Below are 24361 nucleotides of genomic sequence, written 5' to 3' on the forward strand. Positions count from 1 at the left end.
ACAAAAGGCTGGGGACTATTTTAAATGAAAGGATATTATTAAAGAGTCATAACAACTTAAGATCTTTGACTGGATCCTAGACTAGAGGGAAAAAATCAGCTATAAAGAACATTATTTGGAGGTTGGGGACATTTGAACATAGGTCTAGTTATAGTCTTCACTGGACTACTGGTTTTGAAAGATATTTTTGCTGGGTATAGAATTCCAGGGTGACAGTTTTTTCTTTCAGCACTTTCAAGATGTTGCTATACTGTCTTCTGGTTTGCACTGTTTCTGGCTAAGTTGAGAATGTGACAGACAGTAGTTGCAGTAGCCAAATGCTAGAGAAAGCTGTGCCTTTGCAGGAACCTAGCACTGGAGAAAACTCAGGGGCCAAAGCAGTGGAGAAAAAAGTGTGCTCTCCAGGAACTTCGAAAGCCAGCCACACTGGGAATTGGAAGTAAAGGCCCCTCTTCTCTCCTTCAAAGTCTCTCTAGCACCCTACTGACGAGGTTTAACATCTTGCTGACTAGCAAAGGAGAGATATTTAAAACGAATAGCTCCACTATCACAGAGCAGGCCAAAAGGTGAATTTGGAGCTGAGGCAATAAACTGATAATCAACACAATGGGATTTTGGGGGTCTTTTTTGTATTCCATTTTGGACAAACATGCCCTGTGTCTTCAGGATCAGTAATGTTTTCTTCTGCAGTGTCTAATCTGATCTTAATCTCAGCTTGCACAGTTGTCCTCTCATTTTTTAAAATCTCTAGCAGTACTGTGTGAGACTTTCTTTCCATCTTCCATATCTCACAACCTGCTCATGCTTTTCTCTACCATCTGAATATATGGAATACAGTTATAACTGTTTGAATGTCCCTTTCTACTAATTCTATCAACTGTCATTTTTGCGTCATTTCTTGGTCTGTTTCTTGACTTTTCTTATTATACCTGGTAATTTTTGATTTGATCCCAGACACTGAAAATTTTATCTTGTTGGGTATTGACTATTTTCATATTCCTTAAAATATTCTTGAGCTTTATTCTGGGACACAATTACCTAGAAACAGTGGATCCTTTCAAAACTTGCTTTGAAGATTTCCTAGTCAGGATCAGCCATCCTTTAGTCTAGGGCTACTTTGACTCAACTTCTAAGGCAATGTCTCAGTATTCTGGGTACTCTACCTGATGCCCAAGTCAAGAGAACTGTTTTGGGCCATATCTACAATAGACACTATAGAAATCCAGGTGTAAAAGACCATGAAATCAGCCTTAGCCTTCTTACCCCAAATAGCAGCACCAACCCAAATGGTTATCTGGTGTATATGTTTTCAATATACAATACATATTTAAGCAGAATGGCTCCTAATGCAAACTTTGCTTCATCATTACACACACAGTCACTCCCTCCCTCTCTCTCTCCCATAGACTCAACCCCTCTCATTCCACAAGCTAGTTCCCTTCAGTTAAAAAGCCATGTTCATTTTCCTCTCTGCCCCTCCAAAATGTTCAAAATGTTCTTTGATCCCACATTTCCCTGGCTCTGCCTTCTCTTTTCACTTATGACCACCCACTTTCTAAATAGTCATCAATACTCACTTCGAATCCCAACCTCTCTTCAACCCTCACCTGCTATCTTGCTTTTCCTTGTTGAGGTCACCAGAGATTTCCTAACTGTCCATTTCAGAGACTTCTCTGACTCAAGCTCACTTACAGCAAGGACCTCACATTGTTCACCTCTCCCTTCTTGGGAAATTCTCCCCTGCCCTGGATTCCATAACATTACCATCTTCCAATCCGTCCACCTTCTCATTACCACTCTTTGAAAAACTAAACATATTTCTCCTGATTATTAAAGGAAAAATACATTCACTTTAGAAAATCTAGAAAATACTTTCCCAGTCTCTCCTGGCTCCTTGTGGACTCTCCCCCTAGACACAGGCGTTTCTCAGGCTTCCACCCTTAGCTCTCTTCTCATCCCACATGTTCTCCCCTGAGGAATCTTATACACAAATGATTCTCAAACCTGAATCTCTAGCCCTCACCCCTTTCCTGCCTGTACATTTATCTTTTTAAAAAATTCATTTTCTGAAACTGAGCTATTTGTAATGAGGTGGATAGACCTAGAGTCTGTCATACAGAGTGAAGTAAGTCAGAAAGAGAAAGACAAATACCGTATGCTAACACATATATACGGAATTTAAAAAAAAAAATGTCATGAAGAACCTAGGGGTAAAACGGGAATAAAGACACAGACCTACTTGAGAATGGACTTGAGGATATGGGGAGGGGGAAGGGTAAGCTGTGACAAAGCGAAAGAGAGGCATGGACATATGTACACTACCAAACATAGGGTAGATAGATAGTGGGAAGCAGCCGCAGAGCACAGGGAGATCAGCTCGGTGCTTTGTGACCGCCTGGAGGGGTGGGATGGGGAGGGTGGGAGGGAGGGAGATGCATGAGGGAAGGGATGTGGGAACAGATGTATATGTATGACTGATTCACTTTGTTATAAAGCAGAAACTAATAAAAAGAAAAAAAAAAAAAAAAAAGAAGGCAGACCAAAAAAAAAAAAAAAAAAAAAATTCATTTTCATCAGGACAAAATGTGTAGTAATACACAGTTTAAAAAGTCGGAGTACTAGGCTTATTATGGGAAAGAACAATCTCCTGTCCTATTCCTCCCCTTCTTGAATACCTCTCCACCCAAAGCTAAATGTCATACATACACTAGTTTTTGTTTTATCATTTTAGAGATTATCTACTAACTTTCTATTATGGGAAATGGCACTTGTACGTATATCACCACTTTCTGTTTCTCCATCCTTCCAATACAGTTACAGCATGATTCTTGGGTAAATCATTATTTAGTGTTTATTTTATGATTTCATTAGTTCTGATGATCACTGCTGAGCCATTTTCTTCCTATATAATTTATTGTTCTTTCTAGAATTAAAAGTTGCATCATTTTAAACTTTCTATGTCACTACTGCTTAATTTTTCCAAACTATCTAATAGAAAAGTAAAATCTGAATACTGTTTCCTACAGACATATCGGTTATCCTGTCAGTTCCATTTTCCCCTAATGACATTACTTCTTGAGCCCTTTGTCTTCCTGCTCCAGTTGCATCCTTATAGAAAGGACTTCTGTTCTGGGTAGGAGACAGAAGCTTTTAGTTCACTTCCAATTCAGCCAGTCCTGTGTTCTAGCACACATGAGTCCCCTGGGCCAATCTAATAGTTGTGATATTTACGCAGTATGCTGCTAACCTAAAGGGACACACCTTCCTTTCAGACATTTGACACTGATGTTACAGTTTAAAATACTAGTGAAAGAGATCTTGTATTTCTTCTTCCTGCCCCAGATAAAAGGGAAACAGTTCTTTAGAATTCCCAACGGACATCCTTGATGGTTATCACCACCAATAAAAACTGAGGACTTAAAAAGTTCCTATACATTTTCTGCCAATACACGTTTTTTAAAGCATTTTAAGAGGTCCTTTGATTACAGAGCAAAACGAAAACAAAAACAAAAACAAAAAAAACAAAAAAAGCTGTCAGAAATGATCTAAAAGCTAGTTTTTCATTGACCTAATCACACAATCTTCTCTGGGGCCTGAGTGTGCTCTGCTGCTTGACCAAAACCAAATGACACCAAATCATAAGGCACCTGCACACATCTGACTCCCGGATCTGTCAGAGCAACAGAAGTACATTAATAATTACGATCCATACTTGAAGCTCCTTTGTTGAAAGACGCTGCTCAAGTAAGGAAACATCAGACCACGCAAGACTCTGCACAAAGTCAGTTAATCAAGGGATGAGGGATGACAAGAAGCAGGTGAGACAATGACTGGCCGCTGCAGCTCTTGCCTCCACCTGTGGACGTGGTTTGGGTTGGGCTCCCATGTTAATGCCCGTTAGAAGAAAGCATCACATAAGGGAAACAGAAATACAGTTTTTGTTTTTTAAAATAAAAGTCAGGTCAACTCAGGTAAACCAAAGCTATGTCATCCAAGGAGATGCAATGGCTCTCTTGTGCCTTAAAAGCCACGGCATCTGAGGGGGTAACGTGGCTCCTGATACACCTCTTCCCTGTTAGCTTATAGTTTCAAAGATGGCACATCTCAAATTACTGGTGAATTAACTGAATGCTGAATGCTTTTTTTAAAAAAGGGGGTAATCTCTTATGTAAAATTGAGGGAAAGACAGAGAAAAAAGCAAAGATAGAAATAACTGTCACATAGTCTCCTGAAATTCACATGTAATATAATAACCCATTAACTCTTCTTAAATAAGTATTTATATGTTATGGTACAAATACATAATTATACTTTCAAATAAAACAATAATATAAAAATATGGTATTAAATAAGTTTATTGAGAGAACTTCACAAGTCTTCTGACTTTATAATTGAAAATAAATGAAAACTCCTCTGTGCTTTCCATATTAACAAGACAAAACCAAACTCCACCTATCTGTCACTTCTCCTTTCACAGAAGGGAAATTCTTCTAGTGCTATTCTATCAAATTCAATTCTGGTTTATTTTTTTAGGTCAGAAACATGAATCCGTACCAAAACTTTTTCCTTAATTTGCTCCTTCCTAAGGAGGAATGTCAGCCTTCTGAGAGAAAATGGAGTATGTATGATCTGGAGCATCTCTCTGTTGCCTGATTTTCAAGGAAAGCTAGTTTTCATCCGAGTTAGCTGATTTTCCTTCAGAAAAGTTTAGTTAGTAAAATACATTTAAAGCTTGGTATTGTGAGCATGCAGAAGAAAGAAAATAAAGGCTAGAATCAAAAGTTGATCTAAAATAAACATTCTGAACTGTATGTGATGAATAGCCAGACACTCCCCCACAACTCCTGAAATGAGTCCTGTGCCCAGTTCTAGCCCCAGGTCTGGACTCAAAGGTCCGGCTGACTTTTAGAGGAAAAGTGTGACAAAAATAACAGGCAAGACTTACACAGCATTGGCTGTGATTTCTCAAGGTTTTGTCCTGTGGATGTGAATCACTAACAACACATGCAGTTCCCAAGTTTTAGGAGATAGATAAGGGAAAAAAAAAATCATCTTTGGGGCTTGCTCCGGTTCTTGTTTAAGCTTTGGAGTGTGTAGAGTAACACACGGGAGGCTAAAGCGGAAACAGGTTTTGCTTCATTAACAATGAGTCCTGCTGCCTTATCCAACAAAATGCCTATTTCCTTCTGACCCTTTAATTTCCCCTTTACCTACAAATCTGAGGGTTTTAATCTGCCTGGATCCCTTGGCAAGAAGGTCAGAAGTCATTGTCACTCTCATCCAGGGGCTCAGGTTTCCGGACTCTTTGACTGGGCTTAGCTGGTGAGAGAGCAATGCTCTCGTCCTCCAAATCGTCGTCGTCTGCATCATCCTCCATGTCAATCTCACTGTCCTCTGAGTCTTCCTACAGGAGAAGACAGCACATACAGCTGAGGGTCCCGCCCCGCTACTGACATCATGTCAGCAGAGACCCTGCCTTGCTTTTTGACTAGCTCAGTAACCAGCAACACCCACATGAAGGAAGAGCTGGCCAGAGCAGCAGTCAGGCTGTGGGGGCATGAGAACGGGGCCAGTGTCTGTATATTGCTGGCTGAAATACATATATAAATGTGTCTTCCAACCAGGAACCCTCAAACACCAACGGGCAAGCCAAGGCTGGAGCTGTAAGGTGGCTTTCCCGCCGACGTCTCAGGAGCACCACTGGATGTGCACGGAGGCTCACTGGAGGCCCAGAGACCCACCAGTAGACAGCAAGAAGGGCAGGGGCTTGGTGGGGGTTGCTTATTTGGGCTTTTGGATGGAAAGCCGCTCAGGAACTGGGTGTAAGGAGCAAAATAAAAGACATTCTTTCATCATCTAGATCAGGGTGACCAACTCAACCAGCTTTTTCATACTGCAAGTCCTGTATCCCCAGTAAACCAGGATGGTCAGTCACTCTATATAGACCATTCCCACCGGCACACATACATGCTGCAATCTCCTTCTTCTTAAAAACACAAAATAAAAAACCCTAAAATGTAACCCCACCTTCCTCTGCAGCTACTCTGCCCTGTTCTCCTGTGGCCTCACAGCAAACCCCCTGAACGAGCTTGCACTCACGCTATCCCTGCTGGCTCCCCTCTCGCTGCCCTCTAAGCGCCCACTAGCCAGGCTCTCACTCCCCCGACAAGTTCCCCAAGACTGAAACATTCAATGGATTCAGATCCTATGGGTAATTCTCCGTTCTCCTGTTTGACCCATGGCTGCATCTGACACAGGACTGCTCCTCCTCCCCCGGAACCCCCTTCCTGTGCTCCAGGCCCCCTCCTCTCAGGTGCTCGCCCCACCTCACTTTCTTGTCTTCTCGGTAGAGCTTGCCTGACCTGCTTCCTCGCCCTGACCTCTGCAATACAGGGTCGGCCTTGGGCCTCCTCTCTTCCCTTTCTACTCTCTCTCCCCGAGCAATCACATCTATCCTCGTGGTGGTCTTTGGGTGGCTCCCCCAAATTCAATCTCCAGCTGAGATCTGACCCTTGAAGTCCTCAACACCAGCATGTGGACATCTAGCAGGCAGCTCACACTGAGAATGTCCAAAACCAGACTCTTGATCTGCTCTCAAGTCCCCTCCTCAGGTCTGCCCCCCTCAGGAAATGAAAACTATGCTTTCAGCCAATTAAGCCACAACCAGGGCATTTCTCTCTTTCTCTAACATCTCATGTCCAATTAACAAAACCTAATGGTTCTCACCTTAGAAACATCCAGAATCTGACCACATCTCACCAGTCTGCTGCTACCGCCACCCTTGCTTCTGAACTAGACCCCTGCAAATGCCCCCCACCTGGTTCCTCTGAAACTCAGGTCAGCTCTCCTGGGTCTCCAGCACCTCCCCGCTACACTCAGAGAGCACAAGCCCTCGTCACATCCTGCAAAGCTGTGCGTGGCCCCTGCTGCCTCTCCTGCTGCTCCTGCCCCAGTTCACTCACTCCCAGTCACGCTGCCGCCTCCGGCCCTTGAATTCAGGAACCACGTTTCCTAGGCCTCACTGCCCCACTGCAGCATCACCTTCCTCTTACCACTCAGCCCCCTGCCCAATGTCACCTCATCAGAGACCTTCCCCGACCAATCAGAAGACATCGACCTCCTCCCTCATCCCTGTCACTCTGTCCCCTGAACCTGCTTTATTTTTCTTATCACCATGACCTCTGATGTATCTGCTTGATGACCGTTGGAATGTAAGCGTCAAGAAGGCAGGGGCTTTGTTCTGTTCACTGCTGTATTCCCCTAACCCCTAACGGTGCCTGGTACGTAACAGGCACTCAACAAGCACCTGGCAAGTGAATGAGTGAACAGCTGAAGGACAAGCCCCTATGCTCGGGGGGATGTGTGGAAACAGCCTCCTTGAGATAAATAAGTGGCAACAGGCACAGAGGAGATTTTAAGCTACAAATAAGGCATTTACTCAGAAAAGTAGAAAGCTATACAAATGATCAAGCAAATCATAAGAAAAGAGGCCAGTGTCATGAGTTTCCACACCAGACTTTCCCTAATTCTGTCTCAGATGGGTAAGATGGATGGATAGAAGCTATTTAGCCATCCATCCCCTAACTTGTTAAAAAAATTTGGAGGTAGTCTCTCTGCTTCTCTACAGACTGTCTTCTATGAATTAAAGGCCCTATCTTCTCTGTGCATCTTGCCCAGCAAATCTGAGTGACCTCTCCCCTCCTGTGAATTTCTCTAAAAGTATTCACCATTGGTACCTAATAAACAGAACTGTTGTACAAGAATATCAGCCCATGCTACGTGCATGCACTAGTGCTGTGCTCCAGACACGCATGGCATTCAGCCTGATGCGAGGTCTGCGATCTCCATCAGTCCAGTCACCTTTGCCTCTTGGGCCTCACAGCCCTTCCAGGGACTCAACAAAGAAGGCACGCCCAGAGCGATGGATGGTGCAGCCCCAATAACCGGACCCCAGCAAGGATGCCTTGATTCCCCATTCCATTGGTTTCCCAGTCAGTTATCCACTCAACAGTGCTCAAGGCATCAGCAACTTCATGTCACACTCTGGGCCCTGGTCTCGAGAGAGCCTGCCTTTCAGGTTCCCTCCCCAGAATGGAGCTGAAGAAAAGCCTGGTCTTGACCCCGGCCCTCAGCAGAATCCCTTCTCTTCTAGGTTACAGTTCAGGGGCCTGATAACCTTCCTTGTCTCTTGGCTCAGTGTTCACCCCGCCTCCTCATTAGCACAGGGACCTCTAGGTAACTTCACCACTCACTGTGGAACCCATCTGAGTGGCTTCTTGCCCCAGACACAAGGCATCACTCTTGGGGAAGGCTCTCTGCTGACCGTAAGTGGCTCACACACACACACATGGAGGTGAAAAAGAAAACCAACCTGTTTCCTGGAGCTGGAAGTCTTGCATTTACCTAAGAGAGCTGGTGCTGCTTCCATCTTTGGAAAGCGAGAATGGAAAGAACAATGAGAAGAAAAAAAAAAAAAGTAGGGCAAGCACGTTCATTTGAAAAGAAAAGAAATGAGCCAACAACTAGCAAAGAAGAGAGTCTAGCTCCTTGGGAGGTTGAACTCCGCCACAAACCCAGCGAAGGGCTGGGCTGAGAAGCAGCACATTGTGCTAAACTGGTCAGATACACTTAGCTTCTCGGCCAAACTAGCCTACGAGGCTGGCCCAAGACAGCCAAGACCAGGATAGCTCAGGGAGCTGGTCGGGACTCACATCGTCGTCCGAGTCTCCACCTTGCATTGTGCCCACGACACGTTTGCTGGGTCGTCCTGAGGAGAACAAAAGCATGAAGAGAGTATGAAAACCTTGTAGGATACAGGACAGGAAATGGCCTTCAAGATTTGCTTTCCTTTAGAAAACTGGGAAAAAGAAGAACCACATTAAAAAACTGACTTAAGAAAAAAAAAAAACTGACTTAAGTAGGTACTTCCCTGGTGGGCCAGTGGTCAAGGCTCCACGCTCCCAATGCAGGGGGCCTGGGTTCGATCCCTGGTCAGGGAACTAGATCCCACATGCATGCCAAAACTAAAGATCCTGGGCTTCCCTGGTGGCTCAGTGGTTGAGAATCTGCCTGTCAATGCAGGGGACACGGGTTCGTGCCCCGGTCCGGGAAGATCCCGCATGCCACAGACCGGCTGGGCCCGTGAGCCATGGCCGCTGAGCCTGTGCATCCGGAGCCTGTGCTCCGCAACAGGAGAGGCCACAACAGTGAGAGGCCCGCGTACCACACACACACAAAAAAACTAAAGATCCTGCATGCCACAAATAAAGATCCCACACGAGGCAACGATGATGCCACATGTTGCAACTAAGACCCGGCACAGCCAAATACATAAAAGAAGTAAATAAATACTTTAAAAAAATAAAAATAAAAAACTGACTTAAGTAGCATCCAGCTAATCAGAACCGTGATAGTAATAGATTTTCTGCATTTCCACTTTTAAAAAGAGGAAAAAGGCATTAAAATATAAGCACAAATCATAAATCAGAAAAATAAATATGCATCCTGTAAATATTTTAGGGAAAAATCACTGAATCCCATTATTAGTATACATGCAATAGAACAGATGTGCTCTCTGTTGAAAAAATAAATATATTCTCCTTTTATGGGCCAGTGTCACTTGTACTTGGATCTATGTCTGAGCTCCAAAAAGTAAAAAAATTTAAGTATCACATTAATTTATCCTTCAAAACACCATCATTATCTAAGTGATTCTCCCCTCCTCCTCTGGAAGTCAATGTTGTCTAGATGTGACTTCTGCAAAAACTCAGGAGCCATCCTTGCTGGGTGAAGGCAGAGAGCTGCACATACCCGAAGGCTGAAAAACGGCCACCGGTGATGCCAGGGCCAGGCCTCAGAAGAAAGGCAGTGAAGGCAGCTCAGAGGAGCTCACTCAGGGCAGGCCTGGAGATGGCCATCAAGAGCTGTTTATGGACACACTCCCTTGGTCAGATAAAATGCAACTCTTGTGTTGTATGAAGAACTTATTTATAGTTTTTGGAAATGAACCCTGTGATTTTACTTCTGCAGGCTGAGTGGTCAGCAGGAGAATTTAGGAAACCAGTGCCCTTACTATGTTTTATTGAGCCAATTCCATACCTTTTTAGAGCCTTGGCCCCCATCTGCAGAATGGGAGTCATAACCTCTAACCTCTATTTATATCATGAAGCTCTTAAAAAATAAAAGGAAGAGAAAGGAATCAGAGCATCTAATTATCCTATAAAAAAATGAAATGTAATAAATAAAAATAGCTAAGCCTATAAGAGAAAGCAGTTAATATAGAAGTTAATATAAAACAATAAAGATGATTTACAACTTAGAAGTATTATATACATAAAAATGCAATTTTGTTCCAAAAATTAACAGAAATGCTTTATAGGCAAATATAGGGCAAATATAGATACTAAATGTATCTACCAAAATAACAATTTATATAACCTTTGACCTAAGAATTCCATTTTTAATGATGCAACCTAAAAAAACACTTGCACATATGCGGAAAGATGTACATACAAAGGAAAGAGTGGAAATACTTAAATATCTATCAATATGGAATGCCCAAATAAATTATGGGTACAGCCACAGGATGGAATACTATGCAGCTGTCAGAAAGAATGAAGCAGATTTATATTTTACTGACATGGAAAAGGTTCCAGTATATTTAATAATAATTTTAAAAAGCAAGTACAGAACCACACACAATCTGGTCCCATTTAGGTTAAAAAATGTTTCAGGTGATCTTTGTGTCCACATCTGAGTGTGTGTGTGTGCGCTCGTGAGTGGACATGTGTAAATGTGTGGAAAGGTAATTTGGAAGGACACACCCCAAGCCACGGGCCATGACCCCTGCAGGTGAGGGAGTGGGACATGAGGAAGACCCCAGGGGAGCACCCACATTCGCTCCACATATGTTATTGCTTGAATCTTTTGCAGTAAGAAGGTAGAAACTAGAACTTTTTTTTTTTTTTGGCCACACCTCACAGCATGGGGGATCTTAGTTCCTTGGCCAGGGATCAAACCTGTGCCCCCTGCAGTGGGAGCATAGAGTCCTAACTACTGGACCGCCAGGGAATTCCCAGAAGAACTTTTTTTTAACAGCACAGATGCTCACATAAGTCTCTTATTTGTGCATTAATTCTCTGACCATAAGGGATGTAACTGCACTGAGAGCAGTTTGGACCCAAAAAGGGCAGAATTCAGCTGATCAGCAGAGGCAGTGTGTTATGTGGCCTCTGTGAGAAGTACCAAACCATAAATAAGACTGGCTATTCTTGGGGCCAAATGTAAGAGTATTAGCAGCAAAGATGACCACTGACCAGTTTAAGAGCCAAATCCTGATAAACAACAGGGCAGTGTGCTTACGGGCCTCGAAACCAAGCAGCCTTGACCCAATCCCGGCCGTCATTTCCTGTGACAGGGCGTGGGGCGGAGGCCAAGCAAGAGCCACCGTGGTACCTTGCAAGAGCGCCTCCATGGCTGTCCGTGGCTTGGACAGCCGTCTCTCTTCTAGTTCACTGTCGGATTCATCGTCCTCCTGGATGTCAATGTCGGAGTCATCATTACCTGGCAGTGACACAAGTAGGCAAAACAAAAGGGCAGCTCCGTCATTGCCTCTAAAACAGCTTCTGTCCAGTAAGGCTCTTGTCAAAAGCCATCTGTGCTTCTGAGCCTTTCTTTTGATGCATTTGATTTTACAATGTTCTTGGGAGTTGCTTGTAGATACTTAGTGAAGAGTTAATGCAAACAACCATAGGCTAGTTTTTTTATAAACAATTTTCCAAAGCAAGAAAAAAGTGGGTCAGTTATATCAGTTAGAAACATTATTCCAGTATGTAAAACTAAAAAACTGAGTAGCCAGCTGTCAAGGTAGCTGGGAGTTCTTTGTTAGTTGGGGGGAAAAAAACATCTCTGTTCAGTCTTAGGCCATGTCACCAGAACTCAAACTCCTTGAGGATAACACGAGGGCAGTGGAGCCCACTGAAATGGTCAACAACTGCACCAGAACAAGCCTGGAGCAAGAGGGAGATGGGCCAGGAAGGGCCTGATTGGGCTGCCTGGGAAAGATGGCTACCTGGTGACTGGCAATGAAAATTGGTGCTCGTGATATTCCTTACTGGAGAAAATTCATTATAAAGGTAAACAAAGGTCATTCTCAATGCAACGGCCTTTTACAGTAATTTCTTAAATACTCCTCTGGAGTCTTCTGCAGGTTGAACATTTCCTAATGTAAACCTACAGAAGGAGAGTTTCCACAGTGGGGAGAAAAAACTTTCACTGCCCAGCTCAACTGCTCTGTGCCCAAAGAGTGACAGAGGTTTTAGAAGGATGGAACTGGAAGAATGCAGTTGCTGTTCTGTTCACTGACTCTTAAGACAGTTTGGAAGTAGAGTAACTGTTCATCTACAGAAATGCTTTGCGTAACTCCTGCTGTAAGAGAGTAATGAAATGGAAGCTGCATCTAGCTGGGCACTGAGGGAAAGTTTCCTGCTTCCTTTAGCCCTGGAGAGAAGAACTGTACTCTACAGCATGAAGGGGCAAAGCTGGGAGCTGGAGAAAGTGTCAATAACGGCATCCCGTAAGGACTTCAGTATAATCGATCCAACAACTACCACCTTATAAAAGCTGTTACAGAGAATGTGATTAGATATTAACTAGATATTAACACAAATTAATGACCACAAAGTGAAATCACTCTTCAGGTTAGTTCACTTTTTACTTCCTCCAGGAAAATTATGACATTAAATCCTCACCCCATGCAATATAAAGCAAATGATATCATGAATTTTAAACCAACATTAATACAGGTAACTTGGGCTCAGTACGACTTCTTCTGACAAGTCACAGCAATAGATTGAGGACCAAGCACGTAAACTAAAGTTAATACATGCTGACACTGAAATCACCGAGTTGTCAGTGACACGTTAAAATGAGTATGGCCAACTAGGGTGCCGGGATGATTCAACAGGAAAATAATAGACTTTCCAAAAAGTAGTGCTGGGACAAATAGACAGCCACACACAAAAGAATGAGGTTGGCCCCCTACCTCACACCATATACAAGAATTAACTAAAAATGGGTCAGAGACCTAAATGTAAGAGTTAAAACTATAAAACTCCTAGAAGGAAACAGAGGGGTAAACCTTGGTGACCTTGAATTCAGCAGTTTCTTAAATATGACACTAAAAGCACAAGCAACAAAGAAAAAAACTGATAAACTGTACTTCCTTAAAACTTGTAAAGCAAAGGACAGCATCAAGAAAGTGAAAAGACAGTCCAGAGAATGACAGAAAATATTTGCAAATCAGAAATCACATAAGGGTCTAGTATCTAGAATATATAAGTCAACAATAAAAGGAAAACCCAATTTAAAAATCTGCAAAGGGCTTGAATAGATCTCTCCAAAGAAGATATACAGACAGCCAATAAGCAGATAAAAAGATGCTCCATTTCATCGGCTATCAGAGAAATTCAAATCAAAACCACAATGAAATATACTTCATATACACTTAAACTGTAAGCAGTTCCTTTGTAAGTTTCTCCTTTTAGATCAACACTGTCCAATAGAAATATGCCAGCCCCAGATGCAATCTAAAATTTTCTAGTAACTACATTAAAGCAAAAAGAAACAGGTGAATTAATTTTAATAATGTTTTATTTAACCCAATATATGTAAAATGTCATTTTAATAAGTAACCAATAGGAGACTGGTTCAAGATGGCAGAGTAGAAGGAGGTGCTCTCACTCCCTCCTGCAAGAGTACCGGAATCACAACTAACTGCCGAACAATCATTGACAGGAAGACACTGGAACTCACCAAAAAAGATCCCCCCCATCCAAAGACAAAGCAGAAGCCACAGTGAAATGGTAGGAGGGACGCATTCAAAATAAAATCAGGGTGGGCTTCCCTGGTGGCACAGTTGTTGAGAGTCCACCTGCGGATGCAGGGGACACGGGTTCGTGCCCCGGTCTGGGAGGATCCCACATGCCGCGGAGCGGCTGGGCCCGTGAGCCATGGCCACTGGGCCTGCGCGTCCGGAGCCTGTGCTCTGCAGCGGGAGAGGCCACAGCACTGAGAGGCCCATGTACCACAAAAAATAATAATAATAATAAAATAAAATAAAATAAAATCAGGGGCTTCCCTGGCGGCACAGTGGTTAGGAACCCACCTGCCAAGGCAGGGGACACGGGTTCGAGCCCTGGTCCGGGAAGATCCCACATGCCACAGAGCAACTAAGCCCGTGTGCCACAACCACTGAGCCTGCGCTGTAGAGCCCACGAGCCACAACTGCTGAGCCCATGCACCTAGAGCCCGTGCTCCGCGACAAGAGAGGCCACTGCAATGAGAAGCCTGCGCACCGCAATGAAGAGTAGCCCCCTGCTCATCGCAACTAGAGAAAGCCCGTGCGCAGCAACAAAGACCCAACGGAGCCAAAAATAAAATAAATAAACTTACAAAATAAAATCAAATCCCATAATTGCTGGGTGGCTGACTCACAAACTGGAGAACACGGATACCACAGAAGTCCACCCACTGGAGTGAAGGTTCTGAGCCCCACGTCAGGCTTCCCAACCTGTGGGTACAGCAACGGGAGGAGGAATTCCCAGAGAATCAGACTTTGAAGGCAAGCAGGATTTGATTGCAGGACTTCGACAGGACTGGGGGAAACAAAGACTCCACTCTTGGAGGGCACACACAAAGTAGTGTGCACATCGGGACTCACGGGAAGGAGCAGTGACCCCATAGGAGACTGAACCAGACCTACCTGCTAGTGTTGGAGGGTCTCCTGCAGAGGTGGGGGGTGGCTGTATCTCTCCGTGAGGACAAGGACACTGGCAGCAGAAGTTCTGGGAAGTACTCCTTGGTATCAGCCCTCCCAGAGTCTGACATTAGCCCCACCAAAGAGCCAAGGTAGGCTCCAGGGTCGGGGTGTCTCAGGCCAAACAACCAACAGGGAGGGAACCCAGCCCCACCCATCAGCAGACAAGTGGATTAAAGTTTTACTGAGCTCTGCCCACCAGAGCAACAGCCAGCTCTACCCACCACCAGTCCCTCCCATCAAGACTCTTAGATAGCCTCATCCACCAGAGGGCAGACAGCAGAAGCAAGAAGAACTACAATCCTGCAGCCTGTGGAACAAAAACCACATTCACAGAAGACAGACAAGATGAAAAGGCAGAGGGCTATGTACCAGATGAAGGAACAAGACAAAACCCTAGAAAAACAACTAAATGAAGTGGAGATAGGCAACCTTCCAGAAAAAGAATTCAGAATAATGACAGTAGGATCCAGGACCTTGGAAACAGAATGGAGGCAAAGACTGAGAAGATGCAAGAAATGTTTAACAAAGACCTAGAAGAATTAAAGAACAAACAAACAGAGATGAAAAATACAATAACTGAAATGAAAACTACACTAGAAGGAATCAATAGCAGAATAACTGAGGCAGAAGAACGGATAAGTGACCTGAAGACAGAATGGTGGAATTCACTGCTGCGGAACAGAATAAAGAAAAAAGAAGGAAAAGAAATGAAGACAACCTAAGAGGCCTCTGTGACAACATTAAACACAACATTCGCATTATAGGGGTCCCAGAAGGAGAAGAGAGAGAGAGAGGACCAGAGGAAATATTTAAAGAGATTATAGTCGAAAACTTCCCTAACATGGGAAAGGAAATAGCCACCCAAGTCCAGGAAGCACAGCGAGTCCCAAACAGGATAAACCTAAGGAGAAACATGCTGAGACACACAGTAATCAAATTGGCAAAAATTAAAGACACAGAAAAATTATTGAAAGCAGCAAGGAAAAAACGACAAATAACATACAAGGGAACTCCCATAAGGTTAACAGCTGATTTCTCAGCAGAAACTCTACAAGCCAGAAGGGAGTGGCATGATATACTCAAAGTGATGAAAGGGAAGAACCTACAACCAAGATTACTCTACCCAGCGAGGATCTCATTCAGATTCGATGGAGAAATCAAAAGCTTTACAGACAACCAAAAGCTAAGAGAATTCAGCACCACCAAACCAGCTCTACAACAAACGCTAAAGAAACTTCTCTAAGTGGGAAACACAAGAGAAGAAAAGGACCTACAAAAACAAATGCAAAACAATTAAGAAAATGGTCATAGGAACATACATATCGATAATTACCTTAAACGTGAATGGATTAAATGCTCCAACCAAAAGACACAGGCTTGATGAATGGATACAAAAACAAGACCCACATATATGCTGTCTACAAGAGACCCACTTCAGACCTAGGGACACATACACACTGAAAGTGAGGGGATGGAAAAAGATACTCCATGCAAATGGAAATCAAAAGAAAGCTGGAGGGCTTCCCCAGTGGCGCAGTCATTGAGAGTCCGCCTGCTGATGTAGGCGACACAGGTTAGTGCCCCAGTCTGGGAAGATCCCACATGCCGCGGAGTGGCTAGGCCCGCAAGCCATGGCCGCTGAGCCTGTGCGTCTGGAGCCTGTGCTCCACAACGGGAGAGACCACAACAGTGAGAGGCCCGCGTACCGCAAAAAAAAAGAAAGCTGGAGTAGCAATACTCATATCAGGTAAAATAAACTTTAAAATAAAGAATGTTACAAGAGACAAGGAAGGACACTACGTAATGATCAAGACATCAATCCAAGAAGAAGATATAACAATTATAAATATATATGCACATAACATAGGAGCACCTCAATATATAAGGAAACTGCTAACAGCTGTAAAAGACGAAATCGACAGTAACACAGTAATAGTGGGGGACTTTTAACACCTCACTTACACCAATGGACAGATCATCCAAACAGAAAATATTTAAGGAAACACAAGCTTTAAATGACACAACACACCAGATAGATTTAATTAATATTTATAGGACAGTCCATCCAAAAACAGCAGATTATACTTTCTTTTCAAGGGTGCGTGGAACATTCTCCAGGATAGATCACATCTTGAGTCACACACCAAGCCTTAGTAAATTTAAGAAAACTGAAATCATATCAAGCATCTTTTCTGACCACAACTCTATGAGATTAGAAATGAATTACATGTAAAAAAATGTAAAAAACACAACACATGGAGGCTAAACAATACATTACTAAATAACCAAGAGATCACTGAAGAAATCAAAGAGGAAATCAAAAAATACCTAGAAACAAAGGACAAGGAAAACACAACAATCCAAAACCTATGGTATGCAGCAAAAGCAGTTCTAAGAGGGAAGTTTATAGCAATACAATCCTACCTCAAGAAACAGCAAACATCTCAAATAAACAATCTAACCTTACACCTAAAGGAATTAGAGAAAGAAGAACAAACAAAACCCAAAGTTAGCAGAAGGAAAGAAATCATAAAGATCAGATCAGAAATAAATGAAAAAGAAATGAAGGAAACGATAGCAAAGATCAATAAAACTAAAAGCTGGTTCTTTGAGAAGATAAACAAAATTGATAAACCATTAGCCAGACTCATCAAGAAAAAGAGGGAGGGCCTCCCTGGTGGCGCAGTCGTTGAGAGTCCGCCTGCCGATGCAGGGGATACGGGTTCGTGCCCCGGTCTGGGAGGATCCCATATGCCGCGGAGCGGCTGGGCCCGTGAGCCATGGCCGCTGGGCCTGCGCGTCCGGAGCCTGTGCTCCGCAACGGGAGAGGCCACAACAGTGAGAGGCCCGCATACCGCAAAAAAAAAAAAAAAAAAAAAAAAAAAAAAGAAAAAGAGGGAGAGGACTCAAATCAATAAAATTAGAAATGAAAAAGGAGAAGTTACAACAGACACCGCAGAAATACAAAGCATCCTAAGAGACTACTACAAGCAACTCTACACCAATAAAATGGACAACCTGGAAGAAATGGACAAATTCTTAGAAAGGTATAACTTTCCAAGACTGAACCAGGAAGAAATAGAAAATATGAACAGACCAATCACAAGTAATGAAATTGAAACTGTGATTAAAAATCTTCCAACAAACAAAAGCCCTGGACCAGATGGCTTCATAGGTGAATTCTATCAAACATTTAGAGAAGAGCTAATACCTATCCTTCTCAAACTCTTCCAAAAAATTGCGTAGGAAGGAACACTCCCAAACTCATTCTATGAGGCCACCATCACCCTGATACCAAAACCAGACAAAGATACTACAAAAAAAGAAAATTACAGACCAATATCACTCATGAATATAGATGCAAAAATCCTCAACAAAATACTAGCAAGCAGAATCCAACAACACATTAAAAGGATCATACACCATGATCAAGTGGGATTTATCCCAGGGATGCAAGGATTCTTCAATATATGCAAATCAATCAATGTGATATACCATATTAACAAACTGAAGAAGAAATACCATATGATCATCTCAATAGATGCAGAAAAAGCTTTTGATAAAATTCAACACCCATTTATGATAAAAACTCTCCAGAAAGTGGGCATAGAGGGAACCTACCTCAACATAATAAAGGCCATATACGACAAACCCACAGCAAACATCATTCTCAATGGTGAAAAACTGAAAGCATTTACTCTAAGATCAGAAACAAGACAAGGATGTCCACTCTCACCACTATTATTCAACAGTTTTGGAAGTCCTAGCCACAGCAATCAGAGAAGAAAAAGAAATAAAAGGAATACAAATTGGAGAACAAGAAGTAAAACTGTCACTGTTTGCAGATGACATGATACTATACATAGAGAATCCTAAAGATGCCACCAGAATACTACTAGAGCTAATCAATGAATTTGGTAAAGTTGCAGGATACAAAATTAATGCACAGAAATCTCTTGCATTCCTATACACTAATGATGAAAAATCTGAAAGAGAAATTAAGGAAACACTCCCATTTACCATTGCAACAAAAAGAATAAAATACCTAGGAATAAACCTACCTAGGGAGACAAAACACCTGTATGCAGAAAACTGTAAGATGCTGATGAAAGGAATTAAAGATGATACCAACAGCTGGAGAGATATACCATGTTCTTGTATTGGAAGAATCAATATTGTGAAAATGACTCTACTACCCAAAGCAATCTACAGATTCAATACAATCCCTATCAAATTACCAATGGCATTTTTTTACAGAACCAGAACAAAATATGTTAAAATTTGTATGGAGACACAAAAGACCCCAAATAGCCAAAGCAGTCTTGAAGGAAAAAAACGGAGCTGGAGGAATCAGACTCCCTGACTTCAGACTATACTACAAAGCTACAGTAATCAAGACAATATGGTACTGGCACAAAAACAGAAATATAGATCAATGGAACAGGACAGAAAGCCCAGAGATAAACCCACACACCTATGGTCAACTAATCTATGACAAAGGAGGCAAGGATATACAATGGAGAAAAGACAGTCTCTTCAATAAGTGGTGCTGGGAAAACTGGACAGCTACATGTAAAAGAATGAAATTAGAACACTCCCTAACACCATACATAAAAATAAACTCAAAAAGGATTAGAGACCTAAATGTAAGACCGGAGACTATAAAACTCTTAGAGGAAAACATAGGAAGAACACTCTTTGACATAAAACACGGCAAGATCTTTTTTGATCCACCTCCTAGAGTGATGGAAATAAAAACAAAAATAAACAAATGGGACCTAATGAAACTTAAAAACTTTTGCACAGGAAAGGAAACTACAAACGAGATGAAAAGACAACCCTCAGAATGGGAGAAAATATTTGCAAACCAATCAATGGACAAAGGATTAATCTCCAAAATATATAAACAGTTCATGCAGCTCAGTATTACAAAAAAACAAACAACCCAATCCAAAAATGGGCAGAAGACCTAAATAGACATTTCTCCAAAGAAGACATACAGATGGCCAAGAAGCACATGAAAAGCTGCTCAACATCACTATTTATTAGAGATATGCAAATCAAAACTACAATGAGGTATCACCTCACACCAGTTAGATTGGGCATCATCAGAAAATCTACAAACAACAAATGCTGGAGAGCGTGTGGAGAATAGGGAACTCTCTTGCACTGTTGGTGGGAATGTAAATTGATACAGCCACTATGGAGAACAGTATGGAGGTTCCTTAAAAAACTAAAAATAGAATTACCATATAACCCAGCAATCCCACTACTGGGCATATACCCAGAGAAAACCATAATTCAAAAGGACACATGCACCCCAATGTTCACTGCAGCACTATTTACAATAGCCAGGACATGGAAGCAACCTAAATGCCCATCGACAGATGAAGGGATAAAGAAGATGTGGTACATATATACAATGGAATATTACTCAGCCATAAAAAGGAACGAAATTGAGTCATTTGTAGAGACGTGGATGGATCTAGAGACTGTCATACAGAGTGAATATATGTGGAACCTAGAAAAGTGGTGCAGATGAACCAGTTTTCAGGGCAGAGATTGAGACACAGATGTAGAGAACAAATGTATGGACACCAAGGGGGGAACGTGGCGGGTGGGAGGGGTGGTGGTATGATGAACTGGGATATTGGGATTGACATATGTACACTAATATGTATAAAATGGATAACTAATAAGAACCTGCTGGGGCTTCCCTGGTGGCACAGTGGTTGAGAGTCTGCCTGCTAGTGCAGGGGACGTGGGTTCGAGCCCTGGTCTGGGAGGATCCCACATGCCGCGGAGCAGCTGGGCCCGTGAGCCACAACTGCTGAGCCTGCGCGTCTGGAGCCTGTGCTCCGCAACGGGAGAGGCCACGATAGTGAGAGGCCCGTGCACCGTGATGAGGAGTGGCCCCCACTTGCCACAACTAGAGAAAGCCCTCGCACATAAACGAAGACCCAACACAGCAAAAATAAATAAATGAATTAATAAACTCCTACCCCAACATCTTAAAAAAAAAAAAAAGAACCTGCTGTATAAAAATAAAATAAAATTCAAAAAAAGTAACCAATTTTTAAAAGTATTAATGAGTAATTTTACTCTACTTTTATAGTAAATCTTCAAAATCTGGTGTATATTCTCCACAAACAGCACATCTCGATTCGGACTAGCCACGTTTCAAGTGCTCCAAGAACACCAGCTCATGGCCGGGTACCGATGGTGCAATTCTAGACGTGGAGATCCCTGAGTGCCTTTTCCATCACTGTGCACTGGCACAACACCCGTCACACAGTAGGCATGTGGTAAATGTGCATGACATGCATGAACATCTGCTCTCCACTACACCATAAAAATGGAACCACAGCAAGGTTACTCAGTTGCTTTCTAGAAATTCCTGGTCATTTTATAAATTCAGAGGATTCTTTAAGTTCCTAATGCTACAGTGCTTGAATCCTACCGAGGATAGAGTTATAAATTTACCCCCAGCAACAAGGTTTAAAAGGATGGTGGGAAGATGAAGAGTCGCCCTTGAATTTTATTACAGGGCATCCCAGCAGAGCACTTTGCCTTTTTAATCTCTGGGGCCTGTGGCACTCTCCCATCTCTAATTACTCAAACTTTCTCTTCCTCAAACCTCTTACTCCAAATCCCAAAGCCAAATCTGAGATGACTTTACCTCCTGCTTAACAGGGAAGACAGTCTCCATCAAATGTGAGCCCCTCAAGCACACGGCCCACCTTCCAGCTCATCTCATCTGCCTCAGCTCCAGCCCCATGTGTTCATACTTTTCCTCACTCAGCGAAACTCACTGAGTCTCTCACAGAAAGGCTGGGACTTTCCCCATCTGATGGCTCCCTTCTCCCCAGCTCTACTGATTTAGCCTTTGCTTAAACAGCATCTCCTGGTGAGGTCTACCCTGACTCCTCTTTAAAACTGCAATTCTATTACACCTTCCCTATGCCCCTTACCTGCTCCACATTTTCCCCCATGGCATTTTTCACCTTCCACAAACAGCTTGCTTATTGTTTGTCCCCCAGCATGTCATTAGCACATCAAATCGTTTAAGGCAAGGAACCCTGTCTGCTGTCCACTGCTATGTCCTTAGCACCCAGAACAGATACTCAATAATGCTTTGCTGGGTTGAATCAGCTACCTGCAGAGTGGCCTGAACAAGATGCTCTCTTCCAGCTTTTGGATTTTGCTAATTCTTGCCCCGATTCACATCTATGTACTATTAGATTTTTCTGTTCAGAGGAGTCTTTCACAGATGGAGAAAAGTTCAGGTCTTCCTTTATATCCCAATACTCTGGGCAATGTTCCCACATGTGCAGAAAAGCAAAGAAAGACAGGGCATCTTAAGAAGCTTAGGATGAATAGAACTGAGAATGGTCCTTTGTAAATATTTCCCTAACTTCTTTGCTCAAAAATTACTAAATTAAGCACTTTCCTTCATTAAGTTGGTTTAAACTGGAACTTATTTTTCCAAAAAAACTAAATCACACATACTCATGAGAATCTCTGTCCTTCATGAGATCCTAAACCTATGGATCACAAAATTAAAGTCTGAGTTCAGAAGAATAAAGCAAGATCACTGAGAAAGGTCTTAATGTGCTGGTCCAGGGCAGAGCAGGATGCAGCCAACCAACCGGGCTCTTACCTGTGCTGGGCCTCTCGGAAGGGGATAAATTCCATGCAGGCTTATCACTTAGGGCTGCTTCAGGCACTCCTGGCCGACCTGGAACCATAAAGGTGAGGGGCTGCTTTCGCTAGAAAGGCCCTTGGAATTTTCTAAACTTGCCCCTAGAGAATTTCACAGCAGTCCCTACTCTTCTTCCAGAGTTTCCTGACATTCAGGAGAGAGAGGCATAGAACAAGTATGACAGGAAAGAGATACAAAGGGAAAAGGCAGAGAGAGCACACCTGCTGGGACAGGTACACTTCCCGCCAGCCTGAGAGAAAAAACCATCACAGGAAGAGAAACAAGCAAGAGAAGTAACTCTGTGAGACAAAGCCATCAATTCCGCGTGAAGATCATGTGCTGCTACTGCTCCCAAGGCTGACTTGACACCTTGGTGAAGTTCATGGATGAAGTGTGCTACCCAGACATGGGGAACATTTCTTCCCAGAATCTAGGTCTCACAAGTTGGTAACCCCCATTTCTCTACAGTTGAGAGCCTAGATGAACGACTTTGGATTACTGGGGGACATATGACAGGTGTGTGTGAAGTGGGGGGACTACCTTCAAGTAAGTACACTTGTACTGCGTCACAATACTTGCTTTCCCTCAGTTTGCCTTAAAATAAGGAACCCTACAAGACCTCTAAGAGAAAATTTTCTTGTATAATTATATGCAACTCAAACTAATTGTATCATTTAAACAGGGGAAAACAGTATTTCAGTTGGCACGAAAACCAAATGTACTTTAAATGCTATGTAATTTAAAACATTCTCTTGAGCTCCTGAGTGAATTAAAATGGTACCTGATATAAAAGTTGTGAGAAAATTGCCTTTTGAAAATAAATAAAATACGCGTGTAAGTTTTCCGAGGCTAAAAACTCTAGTCCAGAGTAAGCACGTCCATTTAAAAAGTGTGGGCTTGGGCCTCCCTGGTGGCGCAGTGGTTGAGAGTCCGCCTGCCGATGCAGGGGATACGGGTTCGTGCCCCGGTCCAGGAGGATCCCACGTGCCGCAGAGCGGCTGGGCCCGTGAGCCATGGACGCTGAGCCTGCGCATCCGGAGCCTGTGCTCCGCAACGGGAGAGGCCGCAACAGTGAGAGGCCCGCATACCGCAAAAAAAAAAAAAAAAAAAAAAAAAAAAAGTGTGGGCTTACTTCTGCTCTTGAGCAATCGCTTTTCTTCCTCCTTTAGCTTGTTCTGCATCAGACGGAGAGTGTTTTCAGCTTCCTATGGAGCAGGAAAAACAAGATCCAGAAGAAATGACACTTTCTGTACTGTTTTATTATTCTTTACCATGTAAGTACTGCTAAATTTGTGATATAGAAGCAAAAAAGACTAAACTATAGGAAGGGGAAGAGAACTAACGCTGCATGGGAAACTCAACACCCCTTCTCCGTCATCACTCTGGCAGCCCGATGAAAAGGGGGGCTCCCAGAAGTGACACCACTGGCCCAAAATGGGCCTCACTGGTCCCCAAAGCCAGGCTCCTCCCACTACACCTCACTGCCTCTGAAGAAAACTGACAACACAACAAGATGCCCGTCACGTGTGCCTGTGTGGGATGTGGACACAGGAACAGATGTATCAACTATGGGGCCTCTTGCTCTTAAAATAAAGTACGAATTTTATCATTTTTCTGCCCTGCACAATTCTAACCCTGAAAGGGGCTAAATGGTACGAGTGATCAGATAGGAAAAGAAAGAAAGAAATACTAGTTTTAATTCCTAGGGTATAAAAAAAGCTAATACTTGAGTTAGGTTACAAAATGTGTCCCTGATTATTGTCAAAAAAGAGAATGGGAGGGACTTCCTTGTGGTGGTTCAGTGGTTAAGACTCCGCACTTCCACTGCAGAGGGTGCGGGA

General features: G+C 43.0%; 1 protein-coding gene across 5 annotated transcripts in view; it reads right to left on the reverse strand.

Moving 5' to 3' along the window:
* Window positions 1-4339: 4339 nt before the first annotated feature.
* Window positions 4340-24361, reverse strand: part of CLUAP1 (clusterin associated protein 1) — a 44090-nt gene continuing 24068 nt past the window's right edge. Inside the window, exons 9-14 of one of the 5 annotated variants that reach the window (XM_082644230.1) lie at window positions 23653-23725; window positions 22479-22556; window positions 11455-11562; window positions 8712-8767; window positions 8372-8428; window positions 5164-5404 (exon numbers count right to left, since the gene is read on the reverse strand). In XM_082644230.1, the coding sequence (XP_082500356.1) occupies window positions 5258-5404; window positions 8372-8428; window positions 8712-8767; window positions 11455-11562; window positions 22479-22556; window positions 23653-23725 (519 nt within the window). In that variant the 3' untranslated portion in view covers window positions 5164-5257. Of the gene's footprint in view, window positions 5405-8371; window positions 8429-8711; window positions 8768-11452; window positions 11563-22478; window positions 22557-23652; window positions 23726-24361 lie in introns of all 5 variants that reach the window. The other 4 variants (XM_082644232.1, XM_082644231.1, XM_082644234.1 and 1 more) reach the window with 4 other exon arrangements.

Source organism: Mesoplodon mirus (assembly GCF_964341445.2).
Source record: "Mesoplodon mirus genome assembly, chromosome: 15".
Classification (NCBI taxonomy): Eukaryota; Metazoa; Chordata; class Mammalia; order Artiodactyla; family Ziphiidae; genus Mesoplodon; species Mesoplodon mirus.